General features: G+C 46.7%; 1 protein-coding gene and 1 long non-coding RNA gene across 4 annotated transcripts in view; one reads left to right on the forward strand and one right to left on the reverse strand.

The window, feature by feature from the left end:
- Nucleotides 1-1,842: 1,842 nt before the first annotated feature.
- On the reverse strand, nt 1,843-4,287 carry LOC126046830 (uncharacterized). Its single transcript, XR_007508433.1, has 3 exons — nt 4,193-4,287; nt 3,817-4,021; nt 1,843-2,196 (listed from the first exon to the last, which is right to left on the reverse strand). It is a non-coding gene; the product is annotated as an uncharacterized LOC126046830 (long non-coding RNA).
- A 3,567-nt stretch (nt 4,288-7,854) lies between these two features.
- Nucleotides 7,855-27,164, forward strand: part of PHRF1 (PHD and ring finger domains 1) — a 34,675-nt gene continuing 15,365 nt past the window's right edge. For 2 of the 3 annotated variants that reach the window (XM_049819674.1, XM_049819675.1), the window contains exons 1-8: nt 7,855-8,013; nt 15,163-15,277; nt 15,610-15,729; nt 17,305-17,537; nt 18,516-18,599; nt 19,599-19,720; nt 23,672-23,769; nt 24,332-24,504. In XM_049819674.1, coding sequence (XP_049675631.1) covers nt 15,187-15,277; nt 15,610-15,729; nt 17,305-17,537; nt 18,516-18,599; nt 19,599-19,720; nt 23,672-23,769; nt 24,332-24,504 — 921 coding nt within the window. In that variant the 5' untranslated portion in view covers nt 7,855-8,013; nt 15,163-15,186. Of the gene's footprint in view, nt 8,014-15,162; nt 15,278-15,609; nt 15,730-17,304; nt 17,538-18,515; nt 18,600-19,598; nt 19,721-23,671; nt 23,770-23,952; nt 24,127-24,331; nt 24,505-27,164 lie in introns of those variants that run through there. The other variant, XM_049819676.1, reaches the window with a different exon arrangement.

The raw sequence follows: 27,164 nt of genomic DNA on the forward strand, positions 1-27,164 counted from the left end.
AAAAACAAACCAAAAGCCCAGCGTACGGCGCGTACTGGAGAAGGAACAACTGGCTCGTGGGCAAGGCAGGGATCCAAGCATACCGGGTGGCTCAAGGATGCTGTGCCTGGGTGAGCGGGGAGTTGTGTCCCCCCATCCCTCAGGCACTGCGGGGCAGCTTCTTCCTTTCCCGCGGCAGGCAGGAATGGGCTTCAGGGCCTCTCCCTCTTCGGATGCTTCTCACTGCCAGCTCCAGTGCCACCCAAAAATGATGAAGCAGAGGATATACCTGTTTTTCACTGGTGAACAGTCCCAGCATTTTTTTTTTCTTTCTAAATAAAATCAATCTGCAGGCTCTGTCAGCACAAGGCACCATTCAGGAGAGTAATTCAGCCGCCTCCAGCCTCCCTGGGGCTCTTCTCCTCTCTGCACTATCTGGGGTTTTTTTGTTGTTTGGGGTTTTTTTTAATATTGCATAAGAAAAATGGCTCCCAGCTCCTCACCCATCTACCCTGGACTGTGTCAGCTTGTTAAGCCAGGCATCCTCTGCAGATGGTGGTCAGGGCACCAGTACTGCCCCAGGCCAGTACAGTTTCTCAAGGGCAGCATAGTTGCAGACACTTGAAACGCCTCCAATTCACAGCTGTGGATTTGTACAATTTCCTTTAGGTTTGGGTTCCCCCCTCAAATTTCATCTAGAGTTCTAGAAGCATTTCTGCTGCCTCCCAGCCCCTGGATTTGGCAAGCAGCTTTTAAAGCACACGCTTCAGCACCAGTTACATAAGGAAAGGTGTGAATGACTAGAGGAGAAAATGCCTGTTGGTTTTGCTCCCCAAGTGGTGTACAGATGCTCTGCTGCATGCTCCTGGACACGCAGTTCCTACAAGGGTAGTTCACTGCAGGTGGAGATGAGGAAGCTATCTGAACTGGCATGCATGTCCGTGCAAGGAATGTTGTCTGCTCTCCCTACGATGGTTTTCCTTTCTCTGTCTCGGGGTAAAGACTGAGTGCATTCTACCTTGCCCTGGGAAAAAAAAATATCATAAAGCACTAGAGGAGGCTGGGAAATTTTCTTGTTTATGGATGAGCAAGTTTCTCTCCCAATGGAATCTCCTGCCAGCAGAAGTCTGTCTTTTTTTTTTTTTTTTTAGGATGTATTATATAAGTCCCTGCTTGCATTTAACTAACTGACTCCTCTTAAACAATTTATGTACTCCTTCTATTCCTCACAGACCTGCTTGCTCCTTCGGCGAGGCTCCCCATGTAGGACCTGCCACTGGCACATCTTATAGACAGAACACGATAGGCGCTTACTAGCATGGTGCTTCAAGCGTTATGCCTGCTCGCTTCTCTCTGCGAAGCACTGAAACGAGAACAAAACCTTTGAGGAGCACAGAGTCCCTTCAGCTTAACGGGCCTGACATTCAACATCTGCTCCTCCTGTAAGGCACACCCCTGCCTCTCCCCAAAAATCTTACAGCATCAGTTCTGAGCAAAAGCTTTTAGCACCCAACTACTTGTTACCAGGCTAAGTATCACCTTATGAATTTGTTTATTAGCTACTGAAAAACATGAAATTAATGGACATCTTAGCCCTGGTGTATTTTCTCATTGCTCAGGAGCACTCTGGGGCTCTTGGGCTAGGACAGGGGTGAGGGCACTGATGCTGGGGTTTCTGCTTGAGGGACAACCAGGTCGCACCCTTCTACTCTCCTTTTCAAGCCACCTTCACTGGCTACAGAGGCAAAATAAGAGATGGGAGGCACAGGGCATGCAATACACGTTACACAGGTCACTGAGAAGGGACAGCCTTCCTCTACAGCTGGTCTGGCGCCTGGATTACAGTAATAAGCACCCAAACACTGGTTTTGCACTATTTATTGAAGACTTCAGGTAACAGCACAGCAGGTTAGTTTTGAATCATGCAACAAGAATGTTAAAAAACAGGAATTGAGCTGTATGCTCTCCCCCACTCTGCTTACTGGAGAGACAAAAAAAAAGCAAAACCAAACAAACTTCACTTCAACCCCTTGCTTTTGCTTACTGGAGCTGAACAGGATGGTTCCATAGGTAGCAGGAAGTTGGAAGCATTCATACCACGGTGCTGCTCATGGGAACTGGGACAAGTCTTGCCAGGCGACCTGCGGAGCTGCTTCTGCCAGTGGCATCTCCAGGGGTTAGTCATCAGGCAGCACAGTCCCAAATGCAGGGCTATTTCTTCAAAGAGAAACAGAGAACCTTCATTTTCAGATACAGGTTTGTTACATGTGTGGTCACCTATGAAATGGGTTGGTAGGGGACTGCGGGGCTTCAGTTTCAGCTCGCAGACACACTTGTACATGGGTTTATTTTGCACCAGGTTCCCCCCTCTCCCTGCTTTCCATATGGCTACGGTGTGCTCCTGCCTGCTCAGGACCAGCCATGGGAAGATGCTATAGGTGTAGCTAGGGAGGAGGCAAGCCTTCTGGGGCTGAGAAAGCTGCAAACTTGTTCCATTCCACCCCCTTCCCCCATCAAAAAAGGCCCATTTAGCTTCTGAACAAGCGTGAAAGCAGCTTTGGTAAATTCAGGTGGTTTTCCTCTCTTTCCAGCATGTTTGAGCACCCTGGACTCACCCAGTCTGCACGGAGCACAGAGGGAGCTGATTTTTTCTTGTGGAAGAGCAGATGCTCCTCTGGGACCCAGAGGAAGAAATGACAAATGAGCGCAGGCAGGAGAGATGGGTACAGGCAAAATTTCTCCCTGAGAGACTTTATCTGTACAGAGGATGTTGCTCTGCCTTCTGTGCAATTAAATACTTACTGACCAGAGCACTGCCGATTCCTTCGGATCAAGCCTTTATGATGGTCCAGGGCTACACGTGAGCAGCTCAAGCAAGAGGGGGAATACCAGAGCCCTTTCGGGGAACCTTGGCAGGCTGCGGTGAATCCTAGCTGGCTGTTATGAGCTTAAGCTGCTGATAAAGCTGTGCTGCGCTTCAAAAAGACACTTTTCAACTACCCAGCTTCTTCACCAGCCCAAAAATTGCAAGAGAGAACTTTGTATGAGAAGCAATCTGCCTCGTCACTTCCTCCGTTTCTAGCGATGGCCACCCTGGGCAGCTGGAGGAGTCCCTGCCCAGCTCGCCTTCCTGCTCCTCAGGGCCATGAAGTCAAGAGTCCCCTGTGCGACATCGCAGCACGATCGCATGAGGCAGCTCTGCCAATGCCCAGCCAGGGCTGGGGGGCCGACAGAACCCTGGTGCAAGAAGTGGAAAGCAGCGAGCAAAGGCAAGGGGCGGAATAGGAAACAAAATGGCAATGAAAAAGGAAAGAGAGGCTCGTTTCTGCTTTTCATGTAACAGACTAGACTAGAGAGTCTCTCTTTAAAGGTGACTCATCCAGGGCAATACCAGGCACAGTTTCTTCTATTAACACACCCTTGGCAATAGCAGTTCAGTTAGTCACTGACTGGGTATCAAGACGTCACCAGCTGGGATGAAGCGTCTCCTTTAACTTGGTACGGAGTCCACTAGCACTTATTTACTTTGGAGAAGAGCAGGGGAGGAGAGAGGGGGGCATGCCATCCCTCCTGTGCAACTTTACCACCGACTCTTTGCGCCCGCGTGCCAGCACAGTCCGCTCCCCTCATCTCTGCTCCCACCAGACGCACCGAGCCTTGCTGCAAGAAGCATTAAATCTTTTCACGCCCTGCCGTGCAGCGCGGCTAATTGCAGGGCAGTCGAAGGGTCTGCCGGGCCAAGGATGGGAAACCGCTGGAAGCAGGGCAGTAGCTTTGGATTGGGGGGGGGGAGGGGGGAGGGGGGAGGCGACTCCTTTGCAGGCCGGAGCCCCTCACCTGGGTGGTGGGAAGGGGATGCAGGCGTCGTGGCGTCGAGGCGCGGGTCCGCGGAGGCGAAGCGAGGTGGCCACACAGCGATGTCCGAGGAGCAGGTTAGCCGCTGTCACACGCACAGTGGAGTCGCCGAGAGCACAATGTGCGTTAGTCAGTGGCTCACCTGCTCCTGGAGGGTGACGGGGGGGGGGGGGGCGGCGGGGCCCACCTGCAGCACAGGAGACACCGGGCAGCATGAAGGATGGGGGTCGCGGCGCGGAGGGCTGCAGCTCCGCGCACCCACCCCCGGGACACGCTCCCTCGTGCCTGCCCCGGGGTCGGCGGCACCCCGCCGTGCCCGGGGTGGGGATCCTCTCTTTCCGTCACGGCCGCCGCTCACCTGCGCTCCCGCCGCTCCGCGCTCCCCCCGCCGCCGCCGCCGCCAACTTCTCGCTCTGCCCCGGCCCGGCCCACGCCGCGCGCCGTGGCCCCCCGCTCCGCCCACTCCATCGCGCCCGCCAATGGCGACGCCGCCCGCCCGCCCGCCAGCCCCGCCCCCGCACCGCAGCGCCCAATAGCGTCTCCGTTACCGCCCGCCGGCAGCGGCGGAGGGGCGGGGCGGGGCGGCCCCCTCCCCCCGTCAGTGACAGCGGCGGGCGCGGCGCGTTCGCTTCTGCACGTCGCTGCTGCGGGGAGGAACCATTTGTACCTGTTGAACCGCCGCCCGCCTCCCGCTCACCCCGCCCCGCCGATCCCCCTCCCCCCGCCCTCGCCTCTTCCCCTCACGCCGGCGGCCGCTAGCGGCACCCACCTAGCCCTCCGCCGCCCCCCCGGGAGCCCCTTACCCCACCCTCCTCCCCGTCCCCCCGTTCCCCCCCCCGCTCTCCCCCTTCCTCTCCCCTCCGTCCCCTCCCCGCCCCCGCCGCGGCCCGGCCCATGGTACGGTCCGCCGGGGCCGTGCCATCAGGACAGTGTCGGGGCGCACGTAGGCGGTGCGCGCGGGGGGGGGGGGGGGGGGGGGAGTGAGGGGGGCAGCCGTTGGCTGCGCGCGGGGGCCGTTGGCGGCGCGCTGCGTGGGCGGGAACGGCGGGGTGCTGCCGGCCGTCCTCCCCCCTCGGCTGCCGCCTTCCACATCGTTGTATTAAATTTTACGTGGTTCTATTAATTTTATTCCTTTATATATTTTTTTAACGTTGTTCCCCGCCGGCCGGGTTGAGTGCCCGGAAGACCAGTGCGGCCCTGGCAGTGCTGGGGGGTGGAGACGGTTCCTCACACAGCGAAGGGTGGCTGGCGGTCCCTCAGCCTGGGAGGCCCTGCTGCATCCCCGGGGCAGTGGCAGTGGCCTGGAGGGGTGAGGGCCCAGACGCCCCGGGAGTGTTCTTCCAGTAACTTCTTTTGCCCCCCAAAAAATGACGGGCAGTTGAAGGCCAGCTGGACATTGTCAGTGCACACCTTCCTATGGGGAGAGCTCGCTCTCACCCATCAACCCGTGAGCCAGCAGCCAAGCAAACAGTTGAAACGCTGAAACTTTTAGGGTGCCTCAGCGAGGATTTGCCAAGCACCAAAGATAAGTGCTTTATGGATGTGTGTAGTGCTGTCCTGCAGAGGTGACACACAGAGAGTCAGGCATCGAGCTGGCAGGCTGGCTCCCATCTCTCTGCCCAAAGCCACATGCCTTCCTCAAGCGGACCAGAAACCAGAGCACATCTAGGGGAGTGGGCACGTTTGGTGGGACCCCCACTTCATCCATACCGCTGATATTCAGGAAAAAAACACTTTGGGTGCCAACGCGGCCACTGACCAAACAGCAGCCAGACACCATGTCCCTGCTGAACTGATAATGCACGCTGTCTAGCAAAAGACACAAGTTCTACATCCCTTGTGAAAACTTCCTTGGCACCAGCCGTTGCGGCTCTGATGGCCGTTTTGCAATCCGATGCTCTTCTTGCAAGGTGTTTTGCAGGATTTGGAAGCAAAACCCAGCGCAGGCTCCCTGATAGCTGGTAACGATTCCCCACCAAAAGGATTTCCCTGCGTGTTTTGCTGGACCGCTTACCAGTCAGCCACGGCTCTGCTGTCCCATTGCCACTGGGGAGGGGGGGACACAGGGACAGCCCCTCTTCTGCGTGACAGCCCGCACAATGACAGCCTCTGTTGTCGTTTTGTGCACGTGCTATGTGGGTTTTTTTTGTTTTCACCCAGCAGCTGTAGGGAAAAAGTCACGTATTTTACATCTTCCCCAGCACAGGGCTCATGCCCAGGCTGGAGTGAAATCAGCCGCGGAGCATGCTGGCCCCTGCACCCTCTGGGGTGAGCCAACACAAAAAGCAAGGCATGGCCGTGGAAAATACTCGCTTTGTTTAAAAATAGGTATTTTGTGCAGCGTAACATCGGGTACTGCCCCGATACCTCCCTGCCGGCACCACTGCTTCTGCCCAGCTGCTCCACGGGGCAGACATGCCATTGGCCGCTACGCTCCACCAAGTCCCTCATCTCTTCCAGGCAGTGCCTTACATTCCAGGTTTTACTTTAAAAAAAAATAAAAAATTAAATCCTTCTGCCCCTGACTGTACGCGCACAGAGGAGTGTGTTTTGAAGCGGTGCTTGCACAGCTGGCTGCCTGCAACAGTCAAGCCCTGCACGTTGCTCAGACCTCCCCGGGTGCCGAGTGAAACCACCCGGCGTGGAGCAGGGCTGGAGGGACGCCAGCCCGGCAGTGCTGCGGTGGGCAAAGCGCTCACCCGCAGCCCCAGCGAAGGCAGGACGGCCACTCGTTCTGGAGGTGCCGTTGCCCTGGCGAGGCTCCGGACCTGGGGGCTTTGTGGCAATGCTGGTGGGTGCTGTTTGCCCTCAGCCCCCGCTCCCCCTCTGGCTCCAAACAAGCTCGTGGCTCAGCCCTTAATCTCTGGGATGAAATTTCCTGCTGACGCAGCCGGTGCTGCCTCAGGGAGAGCCCCCGCTTATCCCGGCCCTGCAGCTCTCCCCTTTGTTCCCAGCTGGCTTTCGGTCCCCGTGGCGCTGCCGGAGCCACGATGCGTGTGGTGACGGGGAACCGTGTCTGCCGATAGCGGGAGCGCGCTGCCGGCTGGCCGTCAGCTGGCAGCCCTCCTCGCCTGCCGGTGTGCTGTGGGGACCGTGTGTGTGGCCCTGGAGGAGGGAAGCCAAAAGGGGACACGTGCCCCCATCCCACCCCTGGGGACCAGCGAACGCCCTACCAATTAACATGCAATTTAAAAGTTGCCCCTTAGCAGCACAGATCTTGTCTTTTCAAGCAGCAGGCGCTTGATGTTTACCGGCTGCACCTTTACCAGGGTTTTCACCCCCACCCATGCCCCCTCACCCCTCTCCCAAAGCCCCAAGCGGGCAGGCAGCAGCAAGGCCGGCGCAGGCTTCACTCCACTCTGTGCTTCCAGGAGAAGGACCTTGTTTTCTCTCCCCCCGCCCCCCCCCCCCATCCAATTCCTGACAATGACCCGAGTGTCTGCAGCGATGCGCGCATCAGCTCCCGGTCACGTCCTGTCTGCGAGCCCAGAGCAGGGCTGCGATCCGCCTCCCGCGCCAACAGTGCCAGAGGAGGGGAAAAAACATCCCTTCTTCCTTCACCTGCCTGCCATCGCCCCGGGGGAACGGGGACATTTGGGTTGGGACCAGCCACAGTGGAGTTAGAGGCCCAGCCCTCGCCAGCCCCGCGCAGGCCTCGCAGCCTCGACACCCGCACGGCTCGGCGGCCTTTGCCCCCCCCGCCCCCCCAGCTTAGGAAGACCGGCCGAAGGGACAGCGAGCCCCCCGGGGATGTCCCTGCTTCTGTGGGGCAACCAAGAGCCGCCGGGGCGGCGGCCGCCGTCCCCGCCCCCGCAGCCCCCCCTGGCCCGGCGCGGCCCGCGGGACCCCGGCTCCCTCCCCTCAGGGCGGTGCGGCCCCGCCCTCCCGCGGCTCCGCGGTGGTACAGCCCGGCGCACCCCTCCTCCAATGGTTCAGTCCCGCCGCCCTTCTTCCCCCTCCCCCGAATGGTTCACCCCGTCGCCTCGCTCCTTCCCACCCCTTTCTCCCCCCCGCCGTACGCGCGCGCGGTGGTTCAGTCCCGCGGCCGCTCCCGCTGGCGCCGGCACCGCCGCGACCCGGAAGTGTTTCGGGAACACTTCCGGGGTGAGGGTCTTCCGGCCGTGCAGCCCGTTAGGCCGGCTCGGCCCGGTTATGTGAGCGTCGGGGCCTTCTCTTCGCGTGAGTGCTCGGCGACGGGGACGGGACGGGACGGCACGGCGGGGGAGGGGCAGGGCGGCTACTGGGGCCTGCTTGGGCCAAGGGGGGCGGCGGCGGCGCCGCTGGGCTACGGGCCGGAGTTGCGCGGAGCGGCCGTTTCCCCCGCCGCGGCGGACTGGCAGCTCCGGAGGGAAACTGCCCCGCGGGAGTGTTTAATTTTGTTCCTATAAATGTACTAGTTTATTGATTTATTCTCTGAGCAGTCGCTGGCGGCCTGTCGGAAGATGCGGCTGAGTGGTGCCGCTGCTGGGGGGGGGGCGGCTGCCCCGGCCTGCTTACCCCCCCCCCCCCCCCCCCCCCCCCCCGAGCTGTTTTCCGGGCTGTCCACAGCCGGACTTCTCGTGGAGACGGTCCCGCGGGGTATAAAGTGACCGAGCAGGCGGCGACGGCCTCTCTGCACGGGGAGGACCGGGGAGCGATCCGGAGCGGTGGAGGTAGCTTCCCTTGCTGCTGCAAAGGAGATTTGCTGAATAAAACCAATTTCTCCGCCCCTCCCCCCCCCCCTTCCCGTGATTTGTGGTGCACGCGTGGGTGCATTTGAAGAAGTTGTAAGGTGTTTCAGCCTTCTACAGCAAAGTCAGTGGACTTCTCGGCTAACAAACAGAAATGAGATTTTCGTGCAAGTGTTTTTTTTTAACGCACACTAGCTTATTGCAAAAGCGTGTTCAGGCTTGAAAACTTTGCCTTGAGGGACCTGTGCTTACTGTCAGGTTTTTAAGCTGTGTAACTGGTGCCCTTCACTGGGCGCCCCATGTTCAGTAACAGCGGGGTGGGTGTGCTTTTTGGGTTGTAGCTCCTGGTTTTCCTGCTGGTTGTTGCGCAGATGCGTTGCTGGTGTGTTGCAGAGGTGGTTACTGTGTTATTTCCTTTCTGGAAGGTCAGTAGGTCTTGTACCTTTTGTTATGGTTGTGCACAAAAAAAAAAATATCATAAAAGTGCAGGAGGTTTTATTTGGTGGTGTGGGGTTTTCTGGTTGATGGGGTTTTTGGGGGGTTCCCCCCCAGTCACGCCCATAAACAGCAGGGAAAGCTGTAGTTAAAGGTGGGAATGGTGTGAAAGACTGATGCTGAAAGGGAACTCACTGGTAAGGGTGACTCTTCTTAAGAAAAGACACCTGTTGAGAAAGAGAAGGATGTTCAGTGTTGCAGAGCGTTTGAGTCACAGCTGGAAATGAAGGCAGTGGCTCCAGGGAATTGCAGGATGGGAATTGCATAGAGCTTGGCTGCTGTTTTGCATGCAGAGGTACAAAATGCACAGCTGCTTCTCTGGTTAAGATGCTGCACTTCAAAAGTGCCTTTGCAGAGCCTGTGCGTTGCTTTGTTTGCATTGCAAACTCCTGGAAGAGTGCCATGTCAGCTCCTGGGGAAGCTTTGGAGGACAGTTTTGGTCCTGGAATTTAGGGTGGCTAAATTTAGGGTAGGGCCAGGATGGGGTAAAGATAAGCACTTCCTTACCTACCCCGGGATTAATTTTCTGTGCCTTATCTGTTAGGTTCTTAGGCACTTCCCTTATTTAAATCATTGCATAGGCAGTTCTGATAGTGGTATTTTATGAGTTAATCTTTTTGTAACTTAAACAGGGGAAAGCTGGATCTAAATTTAGATTTAGAGAGCTTTTTTAAAGCTCCCTGTGCATGCTAGATTGACGCTGTGCGGCTCTAGGCTGTAGGAGTCTCTCATTAATCTGAATACTTTCCCTGCTTACTTCTCTTAATTTTACCTTTGGAACGTGGGGGTAGCAGATACTAGTCACCCCATATCCAGATGTTTTCCAACCAGGTTCAACCATGATTTTTACAACTCTTATTTTCTTTTCTTTCAATGTAGCATATGAAATTGGAAACAAAGCCAAATGCTTTCTGATGTGTGACATTGGTTTTCCAGAGGGAACTGAATTGTTTGTTCAATTTTGGGGGGGGGGGGTGAGGGATAAACAAAACCCCCAAAACACCAGCAAACTAACGAATAAAGCGGATGTGCCAATGAGAACTGAAAGCTCATGTGTTTGAATATTTAGTAGACTTAAGTTTAGTTATAAGTCCTCTTTGGAACATGACTGCTCAATAATTGCCCATGAAATGATCAGCATTCAAAACCACCCTGTGAGAAAATGCAGCTGACTTGTTTTCTTTGCCTGTGTATAATCCCAAATGTTACCCAAGCAGATTAAAATAAATGCCTTGCCTAGTAGCTCTTTTGTTTCTAAAAAGTAGAAACTACTGTAAGAAGTTGGTGATGGAGGAAATCCGTTGGTGCTAGAAAGGAAGGTGTGTACAACTGTGTATTGGGTTTGTGTGGCAAGGTTTCGGTAGCAGGAGGGTTACAGGAGTGGCTTCTATGAGAAGCTGCTAGAAGCTTCCCCTATGTCCGACAGAGCCAATACCAGCTGGGTCTAAGATGCTCCTGCTGCCGGCCAAGGCCAAGCCAATCAGTGATAACAGTAGTGCCTCTGTGATAACATATTTAAGATGGGAAAAAAGTTGCAGTGGGCACAGAAACAGCAGCCAGAGAGAGGACTGAGAACATGTAAGAGAAACAACCCTGCAGACACCAAGGTCAGTGAAGAAGGAGGGGGAGGAGATGCTCCAGGTGCCGGAGCAGAGATTCCCCTGCAGCCTGTGAGGAAGACCATGGTAAGACAGGCTGTGCCCCTGCAGTCCAGGGAGGTCCATGGTGGAGCAGATATTCATCTGGAGCCTGGGGAGGACCCCATGCCGGAGCAGGTGGATGCCCAAAGGAGGCTGTGACCCCATGGGAAGCCCACGCTGGAGCAGGCTCCTGGCAGGACCTGCTGATCTGTGGAGAGAGGAGCCCATGGAGCAGGTTTTCTGGCATGACTTGTGACCCTGTGGGGGACCCACGCTGGAGCAGTGTGCTCCTGAAGGATTGCACGCTGTGGAAGGGACCCATGCTGGAGCAGTTCATGAAGAACTGCCACCCGTGGGAAGGACCCACGTTGGAGAAGTTTGTGGAGGACTGTCTCCTGTGGGAAGGACCCCATGCTGGAGCAGGGGAAGTGTGTGATGAGTCCTGCCCCTGAGGAGGATGAAGCAGCAGAGACAACGTGATGAACTGACCGTAACCCCCATTCCCTGTCCCTCTGTGCTGCTGGGGGGGGGGGTGTAGGTAGAGAATCTGGGGAGTAAAGCAGTGCCTGGGAAGAAGGTGTTTTGAGATTTGGTTTTATTTCTCATTACCCTACTCTGGTTGATTGGCAATAAATTGAGTTAATTTTCCCCAAGTTGAGTCTGTTTTGCCCATGACAGTAATTAGTTGAGTGATCTCTCCCTGTCCTTATCTCAACCCACAAGACCTTTGTTATATTTTCTCTCCCATCCAGCTGAGGGGGGGAATGATAGAACGGCCTTGGTGGGCACCTGGTGTCCAGCCAGTGTTAACCCACCACAAACTGGAAAAGTCACTCGCTGTTGTAGGCAGCTGTGTTGGCTTCGTATCAGAGTGAGATGGAGCTTGAGTGTGTTTTGCAGACCGTGGCTCCTCTGATGGTCAGAAACCTGCACTTGCTTTCTAGCTGGAACATACTCAGAGTACATTAAAACACTGATTTGGGGTAACGTGTAAGGATCTTGGTTCAAAAAACTAAATGTTTACTGAAGGCTTGTTTGATAAACACTTGTTCTGGAGGAAATGCTTAATCTTCTCTGTTCTTAAAGCCAACAGAAAACCCTGTTGCTAATATGGCTTGAAGAAAGTACTTGTAATTGCTCTTTGATTGTCCAATTAAAATTACTTAAGGCAGCTCGATGTAAAAATGTAATCTGTCTTAGTAGCAAAGCCTAGGCTTTACGATTTACACTGCAGCAGAGCCAGTGCTGTCGTAGGCACAGAGCACTTGGTGCAAACCCGACTTGGCCCTAGTGAGGTTGTGCCTTTGTGAAGGGAACCTGGGGCTGGGGAGAAGCGCTGGTGCATGTAAAGCAATTGAACACCTGCCATGTACTCATCATTTTTGTGGTTTAATGTTTTGTTAAAATATTGTGAGGTTCTAAATGAGAATTTGAAAACAAGGGGATGTTGAGGAGGATCACGGTGTCTGCCTTTAGCAGACCTAGTGTGCAACCTGTAATGCAAATATTGGATGTGCTGTGTGCAGTCTGCAAATGTGTGAATGATGCACCTGCCTGGGGAATTGAAATGGGTTTTGCTGTAAGCGGTGACACCTTGCGTTAGTGGTATTGAATCCAAAGACAAGGGATCTCTGTCCAGGTTACCCTGCGTCTGCGTTCACGAGCTGCCTGCTGGGACACACCTTAAATTACTCTGAATAGAGTCTTCAAAGCGCGATGCTGAAGAGAGGATCAGCACATGTGAGAGCTTCCGCTGCTGAAGGGCTGTATGCATGCAGGGTACTGCACACCATGGGATTTCCCAAGTGAGCAAGCAGTGAGGGGTTGGGTACAGTGGGGAGGGCAGGTCTTTGACACCCCCAAAACTGGAAGCAGCTGAGGTTGCCTCAGTCAAACGGCCTTCGGGGATAACCGGTTGCTTTTTAGCAGTCTGGCCTTTTATGTTACAGAAGCGCACGTTTAAGGTTTGCCTCAGAGGGATGACTACAACCTCTTTCTTAATTAAACTTATGGGTTTACCTAATAATAATAAAAATGCTTCCTATCTATTTTGTATCTGCTGGTTCTAGCTCAGGGCGGGAGGGCAGGTGTTAGAAAAATTCTGATGTGGTAAGTGGTGGAATGAAAGCTGGGCTTTGGTGTAGGTTGGTGAGCTGTCTCAAGTGTATCATGAATGTGTTTGTGTTTCACAGTGGTAATTTGTTTGAAATGTCTCCCATAAGAAAAAAAATTTGGAAGTGCTGCTTATTGTTCTTAAAAATAGGAGAACAAGCTCTCATATTAGGTGTATAATCGACTTTGGTTTCCTTCTTTTTTTTCTTAAGAGCAGTTGCCCAGTTTGGAAAAGGTTGTTAGTAAAGTAAAATTTGTGGTGTACTTTAAATTTCAAATTCATTTTATCTCACTTGGTTTCTCCTTGTCTATTCCCAACTATCCACAAACCAGACTTTTTTAACTGACAGGATTTGACCGTTTGTTGCGATACCAGATTTTCCTTAACTCCCGAGTTTTGCCTCCGAGCAAAGTACAAGCTTGCATTTGCAGCATAAATATGTCAGTTTAGATTGTCAAGTCACAAGTGCTGATTTGTTTGTCTCTGTGCTTAAAGTGGGGTAGCAGGGTGAGAATAACATGGGTAGTTGTTTCATTCCACAGCAGTGAAGAAATGCATGCTGTTTGGAAATGTAGTTAAGTATATGTTGGTCAGAACTGTGGTTTGTGGGAATTGCTTTTAAAAATAAAAAGATCCTTTTCTCACTGTGCTTATTGCTTTGCTTTAAGGAGAACCAGAGAGCAGGGGAATGAAGGTCATTGTGGTAGCAAAGTGGAGGCTTATCCACGGTTTTACGCCTGCGGTGGCTTTTGTTGGCCTCTGTTGTCCTCAGTGGCTTGGGAGTGCTGTAGCTGGCTGGACGTGGCAGTGGTGGGTCAGCAGGAACCCACTGTATTCCCACAACCTGCCAATGGAGAAGTGATACCGGCAGAAAATCTAAATGCGCTATGCAAATTCCTGCTATGTACATAACAAATACACCTGCCACTGCCCTGCTATGGGACTGGCGTTGCCAGTCTCTGCCCTTATGTATCCTGGCTGTAAAGCTGCCACAAATTTTGCATTGCTGTAGTTAATTTAGGTTTTGGGAGGATATTACATAATTGAGTTTCAGTTTGAATAATTCATACATATGCACTGCTGAAACTTGAAAAATTCCTAGTATTTCTTCCTATTTTTTTCAGTTACATCATGGAGCAACTGGCTTTTGTTGAATCTGTGTGTTTTCAGCCAACAAATTGTTTTTAAACACACTCCTGTTAACAGCCACAAATTTAGCTAAAAGTTTAAACCTCTCTCTTTAAGCATGATTCTTGCTGAAGTTAGGAGAAATCTTTACCGAGAACTTGGTTGTGTTGAAGCTCGATCTCTTTTCTTTTTAGCTTTTTTTTTTCCCTGAGGATTGAAGACTCCATTTGCAGTTTAGTCTGGTTTAGCAAAGCCTACATTTTTGACGCTCTTAAGTGCAGAGCTGTGCTACGTGGCTCAAAAAGGAGTGTGCAAGTAAAGATCTGCATCAAGAGCACTTGAATAAAACATAATGTTTTGTTCCAAAAATTCTCTTAATACGCAAGATATGTAGTGCGGAGCAGGGAGGGTGGGAGAAGAGCACCCAATTGAAATTTCTTTGCCACACTTGTAGAAGAAACTGATATTTTTTCTTCATATGAGATATGACATCTAGCTTTATAAGTGTCAATTAATTATATTTTTCCATGACTTGCTTATAGAAGCTTGCAGGGATCTGTCTTTTTTTTAATGCTTTGTAGCGTTATATATTAAAAGCTCTGGTTTGATTGTCATTATGAATTTGGATCATGAGACATCTCTCAGGATCTGTCAGTTTTATTGTCAGTCTGTGCTAATGCACAGCAATTAATGTGATTGCATTAATATGCACCAGATCAAGTCTCCTCCTTTCTCTGTTTCATGACAGAGCTGTGAAAAGGCCTTTTTTAAAAAAGATCTAAAATACAGAATCTTTCTTTTTTGTTTCTTTTCAATTGAGTGAGAGAGTATTTTGATTTGAAACACATATTGTCATCCTGTTGGGCCTTGTTCAAATGAGTCCCTTTCAGTTTTTCATGTTATTGCTAGTCTACAGGATGATTTTGGTGTTTGCAGGTTTTCTATTCCTATTTTCAGTGGGGAGTTCTGGTTATATGTTTTTCTGTCATCCAGGAGCCCAAGACAAAGCTGAATCTTTCATGTAAACTGAGTTTCACAAGCAGCTGGTTTCATCCAGCTTAGTAGGGATATGAAACTTCACATAATGATAACTGCTTACCTGTAGCCACCTCTGACTTGAAACTGGAAAAACTAATCGATGGTGTGAGGAGCCTTTGCTGTAGAGCGAAGTCCCTTCCACAGTTCACATCTCCGCAGATGCGTTGGATGCTCTTTGCCAGGCTGACGCCTGCTCTGCTTGCAGAGGTAGTGCACTGCCTCACTGAAGTCTGCCTTCTTGCAGGGAGCGGATTTCCAATGTCCTGCCATGGATGATGACAGCCAGGATGAGCTGATAAATAAGAACGCTGCGCTAGGCAAGGGCAAAAGACAGTCTCTCGCACTCCTCAGTGAAACAGGTAAATGCAGCCTCTGTGCATGTGCCTGTTTCTAGTTCTAGGTTGGAGAACCTATTGGTTTAACGTCCAAAGAGAAGTAATGATATATCTGTGACCACTTATTTCTTTTTCCCTGACAATTTTTTTGGTTTACATCCTAAAATCTGTATCTCAGGCTGCTGGTGTGCTTCCCTTGATTTTGTCAGAACAGGCAGCTTTGATACCACTGAGGAAATCTGGGTTTTCAATTCGTATATAACCTCCTGAGCAGGGGTTCTGGTGTGTTCTTTGCTGTTCTGTCTGTCTGTCTGTCTGCATCAAATAGGTATTTCCTCTCTTCTTCTCATTTCAAGAAAGCAATGGTGGAAATAGCTGTGATTCAGATGATACTGGAAGTGAGGAGGAAGAAGATGACACTGAGGGAGAGGGAGGTGAGGAGGACAAGGAAGAAAGTGAAGATGAAGAATTAGAAGGTAGGTCTATTAATGTGTGTTAACAGGCTTTTTTTTTTTTAATAATTGGAGGAAGATGAAAGCTTTTCCTCCAGAAATTAACCATGAATGTAAATACACAGATGCTGCTGTGTCAGGTCGATGCCCAAATCCTACAGTAATAAACAAGTAACACTCCCCAATTCCTGAGTTTTTAAAGTATTGGTATGTTTGAAGACTATCTGCTAGCCAAAGTGGTGTAGTTATAGTCAGTAGCAGTGAACTCTGCCCCGGCATGAGTAGAAAAAAAAGTCAAAACTGCAACAATGGCTCATGCTGTTTTTTCACTTATAAAAAGTGTGTTTATTTATTTGCTTTGGCATGAGGCTCTAAAGTGAATGTTGTGATAGGGAGTTTTGGAAATAAATTACTATTGCTGTTAAGCCTAGGGTGGAGGGAAGAAGACTAATTTTTCTTTGAAAAAGGAGTGCGGATGTTACTTGTTAATTTTACTGAAAACATACTCTGTAGATGCACGTACTTCTGAAACTGCTGCACTCAAATTATTATTTGGATAGAAATTTTTTTTTATCACATCTTAAAGCTTGTTGGGAAGGCAAGAGCACAGTTTTCCAAGTTACTAGTTAGACTGATTTGAAAACAGACTAAAAAGTTGACACCAGGTGCCAAAAAGCTTTATTAATCCATTGTTTAGAGTATTCTTTGCTATGTCCAGACAGGAGAATTAAATAGAAAAGACAGAAAGACAAGAACTCCATTTTCGTTATGTGTAAAAAAAACCCCAAAAAACCCCAACAACAGCTGCCTCCCCCACCCCACCCCCCACCCCCAAAAAAAACGCCACCAAAAAACACCAAAACCCAAGCAATGAAACAACTCTAAGTGAGAGTGGGGTTTGGGTAACTTTTCAGTGCTTCTTGAAAATGTCAACTTAATTCACAGGTTTTAGGGAAAGACTTGTACACGTCTCTATTTTGTACTAAAAATAAACACACCTTTCAGTAATGTGTGCTGAGTGTTTATAATTAATTTTACTCAAAACCAAGCTTCTTTAAGCAGCCTCCAGCTAGGCACCCAGATCCCTTGACTCTCAAAATCATGATTTACTGGTGAAATCTTTAATCTGTTCTTCTGCAGCTGAGCATATTGCTGCTTCTTGTCCTCTGGAGTGTCTATTTAAAAAAAAAAAAAGAGCCCAGAAAAAAAAGTTGGGTACATGATAACTTTATTATAACTTTATTTTTTAACTTCAGTGTTCAGTGGTAGCCTGACATATCCTACTCTCTTGTTGTTTTGATAATCTGTTGTTTTTCTGCTGTCTGTTCTTTTAATCTCTTGCAAGACTAGTCACGTTATCAGGCTTTATTTTTCACCAGGGTAATCCATTGCTTTTTAGTGAAGGGATTTAGGAAAAAAGAAAACAGCAAAAATTACTGCTGCAAACTGGGGAGGCTGCGCTTTGCCCTTGCAGCCCTATTAAAATAAGCTTACTTGGAATTTTCTGTGAGCTGGTACCCCATCCTGCCCACCCCCTCTGTCCTCTCTGCTGAAGCCCTGCAGCACACAAGAGTTGCTTTTCATCTCTCACTTTTTAAGATTGTGAAGACGATGATGAAGAGGAGGAAGAAGAGGAAGAAACTGAGGCCTCTGTGAGGGGAATGACTGATTCTCTGAAATTAGAGCCACACATAAATGGAGCGAACATTTCATCTGATGAGGATGGCGAAAACTGCCCCATTTGCCTCAACACGTTTAGGGATCAGGCTGTTGGGACTCCTGAGAACTGTTCCCATTACTTCTGCTTGGACTGCATTGTGGAATGGTCTAAGGTGAGCTGTTTTGTCCCTGATGTCCTGTGGCCTTCTGGTGTGCTCTGCTCTCTCCCCTCTGATCATGCTGTTCTGCTGTAATGAGAACAAAACACTGTGATATTTATATTTGCTTTCTTAAGCTTTTTTACACAGACTTGGGTTACTGCTCTATTTGGCAGGATTCGTATTTGTGAAGTGTGGATCTTTTTCTTGTACCCATCCTGATCTGTCCTGTTCTCTGAAAGCTCTAATGTCATAAGCAAGTGTGTTTCTAGGCATCCAAATTTTTTTTTTCCAAGTCAAGACACCAGTAATACTGGTTTTCTCTGTGTGTGTATGTATATATTTCTCTGTATATCTATCTCTTGTTGAATTCTATGTTGTGACGGTTGGATGGGGGTCTATTGTGACAGTGAACTTATAAACATAGAAAAGATATAAAAGAATACTGACTAAATCAGCAGTTTGCTCTCAATTCAGAGTTCCTTGCCACCTAACTGTGTGGTTCCCATAATCATAATCCAGGGTGAGAATTACAACAAAATTTACTGTGCATGCAGATGCAGCAGTACCAGTGGTAATTAAATTTAAAAAAATAAATCAAAAAATCAAGAAATCACTCTTACTGAATGTATTTGTAAGCATTTCCAGTTGCTCATTCATCCAAAAGAAAGAAAATGCCCTAAAACATGAACACTATTTCAAGGCAATGTTTGGAAGAACTTTTTATGGTTTTTTGGCAGTTGAATAATAATTAAATTACCTCAGTATAATAAATGCTTTTCTAAAAATGTGTGTTTTCTCTGATACAATAGTTTGCTTGTAAACCAGATAAGTCAGATTAAAGTACTTGAAATATCAAGACCAATAGCCATTAAAATGATTACTACATTAACTTAATGCTTATTACATTCATAATTGAAGATCACCTTTTTAAAAATTGAATCAAGAGATGTGCTTATTAACTCTAAGGGGAAATAATTTTTTTCTTTCTAGAACGCAAACTCCTGTCCAGTGGATCGAATCCTGTTTAAGTACATTAGCATTCGGGCACGTTTTGGTGGTAAAATCTTAAAAAAGGTGAGCTTTCTACTGTAGCAAATAACAAGGCCAATTGCCACAAAATAGCTATTCAGAGGTTTACACTTCTAGCATGTTTATCTGGTATTTGGTATCTGGATGAATTATTTCTTTCCTATTTTGAGATTGCCTTTTAAGGAACTGTTACAATTTTTCTTCCTCCTTAACCACGTTTCCCACAGTATTGTGTGTGGATTGAAGCGTGGCATCGTTTGTGATGGCAAAAAGGGTGGTTTTCATAACCTTCATGCCATTCTTGCGTAACGGACATTTGACTCTAAGCTGTTCTGCATTGATAAGTCTGTCCACATGGGCAAAATGCCTCGCATACTGCAAGTGCTGTTATACTATGAATAAGAGTAATCTAGGTTATACATGATCTCTTCCTTTATGTCTTGCTACCAGCTATGCTGTGTAGCAGTTGGGTTTGTAAGGCAAGAGAGACACAAGGCAATAGTAGAGCACTTAAAGGCACAGGTTGAGTGAGCTACTAGTTTCTCACAAAAGAATATTGAAGGGTTGTCATTGCTCTTTATTAATAATCAGAAGCATGTTGGTTTTCAGGGGACATTTAGGAGTTTGATGCTCTGTTTTCATAAACTGATGGTTTATTATTAAGTGTTCGCATTTTTAACAGAAGAGCAATTTAACATTTAAATCCTCTGTGTAGGGGGGGAAGCTAAGCGTGCTCTATTCTCTTGTCTTCTTTGGCTTTTTTTTCATTTGACTACTTCTGATCTTATTCTGGAATTTTGGTTTCACCTGTTTTTAAAATGCAGTTTTCTATGGTTGTTGGTATCTGACAGTAGACAAGTTCAGTAAATGTTTTTAAGCATTTGATCATGTCCTACATGTGCTGAATGAACTAAATGAAGGTTCTAGTATGTAGCAGCCATTTTGGTTCATTCACTTTCAGATTTTGCTGCAGGTGCTGTTGATGTGACAATGGATTTTAAAATTCTGCACACTCTGCATAAAATGTGAATTCCTCTTATTTAGATTCCTGTTGAGAACACGAAAACTCAGGGTAATGATGGAGAGGATGATCCAACCTTCTGTGAGGTGTGTGGCAGAAGTGACCACGAGGATCGCCTGCTACTGTGTGACGGCTGCGATGCAGGGTAAGAAAGGTTGAAATAAATGTAGCACCTGCATGATTGCAGGTGGCAGTGCAGTGCTGGCCAGTGTTTTGTCCACAGGCACTATCTGGTCTGTAGGCTGCCCCTTGCTACTCTCTTCAGGCTCATCATGTGTCCAGACTTGTATCCATGTGCTTATAGCACAGACATCCCCATGATGTGATGGATCCTTTTCTGGTCATGTAGAAGCATACGTGTGGACCGTCCTGCACACATCAGTGCTGCAGACCACTGAAACAAGTGACCATAGCTTCAAGTGATGAAGATGTTTGTGCTCATCCATGCAACATCTGGGTGCATGGAGGGTAAAAAAAAAACATATAGGCTTTATGTCACCTTGAGAGGGTTCATGACTCGTCCCAGCTGACTGGGCATTAGTGCTGTGTGGGACAAGTGCTTAAGATTCACAATTTCATGAAATTTTGAGGTCTTTTCTTTATAGCCACAGCTATTAAATGATTCCCTTACTCTTGCTTACTTCTGTCTCTGCCTAACATACTGGTTTTTCTCCCTCCTTGATTAATAAAATAAGCGTTTAAGTAGAGGCATCAAGATACTTGAATACAACTTTAGGCCTAAAGTCTTCTGCTAGAATTTAAAGCTCTTATACTGTTTAATCAGTCTTGCAGCATTATCAGTTTGATGATGTCAGAAGTTACCCATTGAACAAAGAAAGATACTTGCTAGCAATGAATATGTAAAATAATCTTTCAAAAATGACTTCTAGCAAGCTAACTAGATGCCTGGTAAGTCTAGTTTTGACTTTGTGTTCTGTAGTATCCACATACACTGCTTCACCTTCTGGAGAAGGGACAAAATCAGGAACACTAAATATTATTAAGCGTGTCATCAGAACACTGAGTTTAAAATACTTAACCAAAACTAGTGTTTCATAGGTCTTATCTGAAGTCATGTCTTTCAGTTCTTTCTGACCTTTCATAAGCATTATCTGAACTCAGGGCATTGCTTCAGATTTTCCTTCATGGTCTCTCAGTAGTTCCTCTGATTATTTTTTTTTTTTTTCCAAGTCTGATACAGTTTTTGATTTTTCTCTTATTTTCCTAAAATAAATTCTTTATAAATGCTTGACTTCTAGAGTTAGTACTTCTGGAAGCACTTCCTGAAGAAAGAACTTGTTTTTACTAGCTTTCTGTGGCTGAGATCCAGTCTAGAAAAATGTATAATAGCTTGCTTCAACTCCTAGTTTTATTCCTCTACATTTTCTGTCTGACCTGACACTGGAGTGAAAATTTCATCAGTTATTTTTGCCAACAATTCTAAAGCCAATGGAGTCACCCTGTCTTTCTATTGCTTTTAGCTAGATGTGGCTTTCCACAATGTTTAAACTGTGTGGTATAATGCTACTATCTTACGAATTTAAGTTATGGCTTAAGTAATCAACTCTCTTCCCATTGAAACCATTTGCAGGTAAGACTTGTTGGAATGTGACTATGTAACTTTCTGAACTGTGTAGCTATAGCATTAAGATTGGTAGGAATACAAAAGTGCACATGTCTAGATACTTGGACAAACAGTAGAAAAAGGGTTAGTTGCATTAATGGTGTGGCACATTAATGTGTGACTTCACTGAGGTTAGCAGGCAGCAAGAAGAGAGTAACACTGATATAGAGATAGGTGTCAAGAAGATGAAGAATAGATGTCATTTTTCGTATTGTTCATGAGTACTGAGACAAAATAGTGGAGCAGAAGTATCCATTCATTCCTTAAAGGTACAAGAAAGAAGTCCAAAATCAGTTCCTCACTGCTAGTCACAGAGCCCAAGAGGTATGTTGAGGGCTTGTTGGCCAGTCTCTCTTGCCCTCTGTGTTGCACACAAATAATCCTGGCCAGACCACTTGGGCACACGGAGTCTTTGTGCTTGTGAGTAGGTGGGTGCAAGAGTGCAAGTAAATGAACCTGAGAGAATGAGTGTGAGTAAAATCAGTTTACTTTGAGTTTTTCTGTAGAACAAGTATCACCTTATACTTCTGTAAGATCTGGCATTGGGTTTTGTTATGATGATTTTCCATGTGATGAGGTTCTTTCCCTATCCAGGGCACTCTAGATAGCTGTTGCAATAGGTTCTCCAGTGTCCCAAGTTTCAGGGCTGAAAGTCTTTGCTTGTCAAGTGGGTCATAACATGACTTCAGAACTCCCAGAGATAATTTGAAAAGTATGTAATGAAGGTCTTGCTAGAAGTACTTTTGTTGACATCAGCCTGAACCTAACAATATTACTTGTCTGAATACTACTTTGGGGAAATGATCTCATTCCTGGTAGCTGGCAGTTGGAGAACAAGCTCTCCTTTCCCAGAGAAGGAAAATACTTTGCTACTCTAATTTTTAAGTAATGTTTTATTGCAAACATTATTTTCTCAACTTCATCTTAAATCTCTGAAAGAGTGTAAAATCTCATCTGCTAAGGTGTACCCTTTCATGCAAGAAGGACATGTTATTCCATTTTTTATTAACAATTAATATATTTTAGTATAAACATAAAATTGGCGGTTTTGACAGTTTAGCTGCAAATTGAGTTTACCACAATGTGGTTTGGAATAGGTTTGAAAGACACAATCTGAAGTTGGGTTGATGGGTGGAAGGTAGATTAACAGCTGTAATATCTCTGGGGTTTTTGTATTGCTATAAAATGGGATTATAGTGTCAGATAGGACATTCCTTCCCTTTCCTTACTCTGTGGCCAGGCACTGAGATGTGTTAGCATCTCAGTTAGTGGATTTTGGCATGAGAAGGTGAAACAGAGAGCTTCAGACTTTTTCCTTTACTTAGTACAGCATTTAACTCTGAAATACATCAGAAATAACAGCAGGGTTTCCCCTTTTAGAAAAAGAACAAAGTTGGTCATAGAAATGTTGCTAATTTGAAGCTGAAACTCTTACTTGAAGGCTGTGGTCTCACTGTGTCCCATGCCTAGGGAACTTGGTCTAAGCACTTGGTTTTCATGGGAAGCATCTCATTTACTTGGGAAATCTGTTTTAATTCTTTTTAGTAGTGTAACTTGAACATGAGTTGCTTCAAAAAATTTGTGCTACTAACACATGTTGCTTTGGCTGGGTTTTAATTGCTGAAAATGGAATTGAACAAATTGCAGAACCCAAGCTGGGTAATGTTGAAAGACTTTCCTGGGTGGTTGGTGAAACTGTTCAGTCTAGCTGCTCAGCCTGTTGGGTAGAGAACACTTCAAAAGGCCTACCTAAGGGAGCATCATGCTCTCTTCTTTCCCTTTGAGATTTGATAAGGATGAGCACAGTTCTCAGTTGGATGGTGTTTGGAGGTCAGTTTGGTTAATCTCCAGTCCTGCAAGCAGCTGTATGAAGCTGACTGACCAATGCTCTGCAACCTAGCTTGTGCAGTTGTGCAGAAATCCTTATCACCAGTTGTCTTAATCATGTCAGGCATACGTGGGATGCAATGTGCTTATTCAACATAACAAGGCATTGCAGTTGATTTGTGTCTAGTGACGCAAAATAAAATGTTCATAAGTACCAGTAACATTAATACTATGTTGGTTTGCCGGAAACTGATGTTGCTTTCTGATTGCCTGTCTCCCCAGCACCTCAATACTTCTCTCTCTCCTTTCTCTTTGCCACCATGAGTTTTGGCTCTGCACATTTGTTGCAGCTTGTGTTCAAATGGCAAGCAATACACCATACAGCGAGGGAAAACCACTCACTTTTCTGAGCTTTTCTGAGCCTAAAATGATCAACATACCATCTAGAATTGAAGACCCTTATATAAGTATCAGGTAGCGTTGTTTCTCTGGAGATTGGTAGAAGCAGATGCATAGACCATAGTTTCAAGGTTAAGAAAATGTGTCCACCTTATGTAGCATGTGGACAGAGGTAAAAGGTTCTCTTCCCTTGGTAAGGAGCACATTGTTTGATTTTTATTTTACTTTTTATTTTCTTTTCTCAAGGTATCACATGGAATGCCTTAATCCACCTCTGAGTGAAGTCCCTGTAGATGAATGGTTCTGCCCAGCCTGTGCCCCCATGGGTGTCAGTGCTGCTGCAGGTAAGGATTTTGTGGTATCCAGTCAAAGTAAATATTTTTCTCCAGGCTTAGATCATCTAATCTAAGATGCATGTGCTAAGAAGCATGTGCTGTTTTGAAGAGATGTTTAACCCCTGGTTTTACCTGTTTTAAATAATTGTTTTGATAGGCATTCTCTCTTGAACCTGAAGAGTTGACTTGAACTCTTGACTGATAAGAGGATCTTGTTTATTAAGATTTTCATCTTCAGTTACAACCTCTTGAGCTGCTGCTTATAAGCATTCTTTAACCTTCCTGAGGCAAGCCCAGCACCTTAGTGCAACTGCATTGTATTACATTGGAAAGGATTTATTAGTATCCTGATCTCAGATTGCCAAGGTAGCAGCAATTTCTGTGACCTAGAAAATTGTCTTTCTGTGTAACAGTCAGCAGTGGTGTCTGTGCTCATTTCCTTTTGAGAGGATTATGTCTGCTTTGGGGGTGACTGGTTTGAGAAAGGGCATGCTAACTTTTTTTTCTCCAAAATTCTGGAAATGCTTTCACCTGTAGAAAGACAAGTGACCTGGGCATCTTTTCTTTCAAGATACAGATCATGTCAGTGAAGAAGAGGTTGCTGCCCTCATGGCTGATGTTATTCCTACCACCAGTAGACTACGCCCTCATGTCCGAACCCGAGCTATAGCCAGAACTCGGCAGAGTGAACGAGTTAGGGCAACAGTGAACAGAAACCGGATAACAACAGCGCAACAAATTCAGGTATTTAGGAGTATTTGCTAATGAGCCTCTGGAAGAATGTTGTGGAAGAGTTGAAATAAGTCCCCCCTTAAGTAGCTCAGCTGTCTGTGTTGGCTGTCCACAGCACAGTGATTAGTAGTTGTGGAGCTCTTTTAAATTGGGATGTAGAACATGTGCAAATGGAGTGCAGCACATGACCGAGACTCTCTATTTTGAAATCTGCAGTAGCTTCCTCTTTTAATCTGCATTTTTATCACCTCAGCTGTGAGCAAAATTGTATTTTTATTCCCAGTGGCTGTTAATGCAGTTTGTGCACCAGTTCTGGTTTTTTTAGCAAGCTTTTTTGCAGAGACAGGGCATGTTTATTTGACATTTGTGTATTTGCTTGTTTGTCCTCCTACCCCCTTTCCCATAGCAGTAGAACCTGTTGGCCACCTTTAGCCAAACTGAAGAGAAAAACTTTGAAATTTTAAGGTTTCTATGTTTCTGAAAATCAGCCTCTTACTGAAATGAAAAAAAACAGATGCTAGTGTCCTTAATGATGTGGCAGTGTGAGTTCAACTACATTAACAGGTACCAGAGAATCTATGCAAGAAAGTATCCCAAATACCTGAAATCCATCAAATCCTTTACTTATTGAACTGTTTACTGAAGATGACGGCAGCTGAGATGGTTCTGGATGTTTCTGTTTGCTGGGATAATTACGATCCTTTAGGTAACAATTAGTATGCTGCAAACGGAGACCTTTCAAACTTGGGGATCTCCTGCCTGCTCTGCCCTCTGGCTGTAGCCAAAGCACTCTACCTGTCAGCTACATAAATATAAAAAGCCTTAAATTGCACAGGAGCATATAGTGACTTAGTGTAAATAGACCCTGTAAATAACCTCCATGGGACTAGTGATATGTTAGTTGGTTCTTCGTTAATGCTGCTGTTGGATTTGGTAGAAATGTGTGAAATTCTATAACTTTTGAAAGGAAGAGGAGTATCTGGCTTGATATAAAATTGTTTTTCCTTTGGGGATGGTCAACTGTGGGAATAGGTTGCTTGGACAGTTTTTGAACTCTTTATCTTTGGTGGCTTTCAGCACCTGTCTGAAGAAAGGCTTAACCAACCTGGTTTGAATTCAGTGTTGACCAGGTGAACAGAAATGTCAGACCCTTCTGAGGGACACCCCAAGATCCTGTCCAACCTGAATTACTCAGTGATTCCATGAAGATAAACTTGGCTTCATTTGACAATAACAAGTCGTTTTGATTGTATTAAGTCAGGTTTTTTCCAAAGGTAGGAAAATATAAAGAGGGAGAAGGGAAGAGTGGATAAAACTAAGTATTTCTTCAAGTTGGTCAGTTGGCTGGGTATTTCAGGTTGGGTCTGCTATAAAGGCTCTTCTTGGAGTGTGAAGCACAGACTGAAAAAGACTGAGTTGGAGGTGGGAGGTCTGACAGATTAAGCTTTGCCTTGTAATCGAGTTGTAAAGGTCAGGTGAGAAAGAAAAAGGGAATGCGCTTGAGATTGTAAAGCGCCTCACTTCATGAGCTACACTTCTATAGTCTGTAACTTCAGGCAGAAGAAATAAAAGTAAATAAATACAGGCTTAAGGGAAGCAAAACAAAATGCCAAAATCTGGGGGGAAAAGTGGAGGTTTTCCATTATCTTACCTACCTTCTGGTTGGGAAGAACAGTCTATTGCTAATTAGCTCCCCAGAGTTTACCTGTTAAATTTCTCATCAAAATCAGTGGGAGGAGAGAAATTTGTAACAAATTCAAATGATCTGAATTACAGCAGTAGGTACAGTTTGAAACAGGTGCCATGAATGAAGATCTAGCTTGCGTTAAGTTTTTGTCATGTTTTTTTTCCCCTTGATGTAAGGACTTCCTAGAGTGCTTTAGCAGTCCTTAAATTCATTATGTCCTCCGTGGTGGAGGTCATCTTATTTGGTTGCCAACCTCCCTGTCTCCAAACCCAGGCCTTTTAATTTCAACTTTAGAAGAGTTAATAAAATAGAAAAACTTGATGAACGATTTAATGCATTGTTGTTAAGCAATTACATCTGAGTTGTCAGGGCTATTTGTTGAGAAAAAAAAATAAAAATAACCATAGAGGAGTGTTGTTTGAGGTGAAAGGCTGTGCAAGGTAACTGCTAGTTTCTTTCTTTCCCTACTTGTTTTAGAAATAGTGTGTGGCTGTCTCCTGCAGATGAGGGGTGGTGCCTGGGGACTTTACCATTGCATAGTAGTGTAAGCCTGGGAGCCCACTACTTCCCATTCAAGAAACCGTTCCTAGCTCCACTTCTCAATACGCAGAGATATTACAAACTATACCTGGAAAGGCACTATTACTTAGACCCTTTGTCTCTGAATAAAAGTGCATCTTATTCTAGCTTGTACCTTGAGGTGACTGAAACTTAATTCCACTGGTTAAGGAGTGTGTAAGGTGTTGTCCTCAAAGCACAGAGAGATGCTGATTTCAGATCTTTGGAAAGCTTTAGTATTTGGGGAGGCAGTTTGTTCTGTAATTCGTCTGTTGTTCTGTAGGTGCCTAAACTAGTGGTGGTTAACTAGACACACTATTTTAGGTCCTTCTAGAAAAATAAATGTATTTAGGCTAATGTTCAGAGCTCTCCTTACTCCATCCTGTTCTCCTCCAAGTTAGAGAACCTTATATAGTAGTTACTGGCA

This window comes from Accipiter gentilis, chromosome 17, assembly GCF_929443795.1.
Source record: "Accipiter gentilis chromosome 17, bAccGen1.1, whole genome shotgun sequence".
NCBI classification, from domain to species: domain Eukaryota; kingdom Metazoa; phylum Chordata; class Aves; order Accipitriformes; family Accipitridae; genus Astur; species Astur gentilis.